Source organism: Vicia villosa, unplaced genomic scaffold, assembly GCF_029867415.1.
Source record: "Vicia villosa cultivar HV-30 ecotype Madison, WI unplaced genomic scaffold, Vvil1.0 ctg.000744F_1_1_3, whole genome shotgun sequence".
NCBI classification, from domain to species: domain Eukaryota; kingdom Viridiplantae; phylum Streptophyta; class Magnoliopsida; order Fabales; family Fabaceae; genus Vicia; species Vicia villosa.
In genome coordinates this window covers 89,343-91,061 of record NW_026705333.1, presented here as the reverse complement: position 1 = coordinate 91,061, position 1,719 = coordinate 89,343, and the positions used below count along the sequence as shown (strand labels likewise).

The window sequence follows — 1,719 nt, the reverse complement described above, 5'->3', positions numbered from 1 at the left end:
TGTACACATCTATTAATTATGAGTAATATTTAAATTGTGAGTAATGAGTACACTATTTTGAGTAATATTTACACCATTCTGAGTAATATCGAATTTTAACTATTTTTAGTAATATATTCATTGTTCTGAGTAATATTTATACTATTTTGAGTAATCTATATATTATTTTGAGTAATAAATATAATCATTTGAGTAATATAAATAATATTTGAGTATTTATGCACCGTGCATAAGGATATACCTTATGCACATCAACACATTCCGAAAAAATAGTATTAATGATTCATTGAAATTGTAAAACGACTTATAATAAAACACAAATTTTTTCTCTAAAGCGACTTATAATAAAAAACGGAGGGAGTATACTTTTTTGTTGTTTCCAAAATATTTTACACTAAAGGTAACTCTATCCAACTTTTTGTGTTGGATAGATAAGGATTCACCCTGCTTAATTAATTTGTTTAAAATATCATATTATTCACATTAAATAATTACTTTAAAATGTGCTAATTGACGTCATAAAAGTAAATGAATGATTTTTTAGGTTAGGTTTTATACCCTTTAATAGATGAGATAACTTGATTCCTACTTTACTAGATGCAATCAACAAGTACTTCGAAGAGTAATTAAAACATTGATCAACTCAAATAATATTAAACTACTTCCAACAATAATTAAACTCAAATAATATTAAACTAAATGAGATGGAAAACATTAAACAAAGACACTAACATGCAAAGTAGCAAGCTACTAGTGTGTACATGTAGTACTAGCACACTTATTTTCTTGACTAGAAATCAGTAAAAACGATCTTAATAAAAATCACAAGCTCACAAACAAGGTCTAGCTATTGCGTTCATGCATGAGTAAATTCATGGATGAGCTGCCGGTGTAGCTCTTCCACCGCCAACACCACCACTCCCAGGTATCGGAACCTCAACGCCCGGGTTTGGAATAGAAGTGTCATCGCCACCAGGAACGTAACTGTGACCTGTTGATCCAGATTCTGATCCAGATCCTGAGCCTGATCCCGAACCTAATGATCCCGATCCCCCAGTGCCACCATTAAAAGGGTTATTAGGAGTAAGCCCGGAGTATGGGGGAAATCCGAAATGTCCAATGCTTGGAAAATGCAGTTTACCATGATCATGCTTGAACAGAAACTGAGGCTCTTTCTTGTCATCATTGTCGGAGTTCTTAGCAAAGTTGCGGCCAGCAACTGCTTGCCAATTTGTCACAAGAAGAATATTGAAAATGAGAAGAAGTGCAAAGAAAGAGTAAGCTCTTTGAGCCATTTTTAAGATAAGAACTAGGAGAAGGATACAGTGATATTTCTTAGCTTGTGATTGTTGTGTTGTAACTACAAGAGTGTGAATGCATTATATAATAATATTTTGTCTAGAGATTTGAGTGAACATTGGCGGTGAAATGAAGTCATCAACATGATCATTACTTACTAGTTTCTATTATCAGTTTTATTAGTTTCTATATATGGAAAACATTCACCAATTACATGGCGGTCAATAAATGATCATCATTTATGCACCGTAATTCGTAGAAAACATTGGAATTGGAATTACAATATTACACTTTCTAGTTCTAGATTCATTCTTTACGTTTCATTGCTTTCTTTTGCTACTCGACAGTAATGTTTCTTTATCAAATTAAAAGTTGTAATATTTGTACTATTTCTTATTAACAAAATAAAAATTCTAAGGT

The 1,719-nt window shown here is 31.8% G+C and overlaps 1 protein-coding gene across 1 annotated transcript; it reads right to left on the bottom strand.

Annotated features, from left to right (window-relative positions):
• Window positions 1-611: 611 nt before the first annotated feature.
• Window positions 612-1,365, bottom strand: LOC131630842 (putative cell wall protein). Its single transcript, XM_058901583.1, has one exon. It carries the CDS (start codon window positions 1,293-1,295, stop codon window positions 873-875), a length of 423 nt encoding a protein of 140 aa, XP_058757566.1. The 5' UTR covers window positions 1,296-1,365; the 3' UTR covers window positions 612-872.
• Window positions 1,366-1,719: the final 354 nt, after the last annotated feature.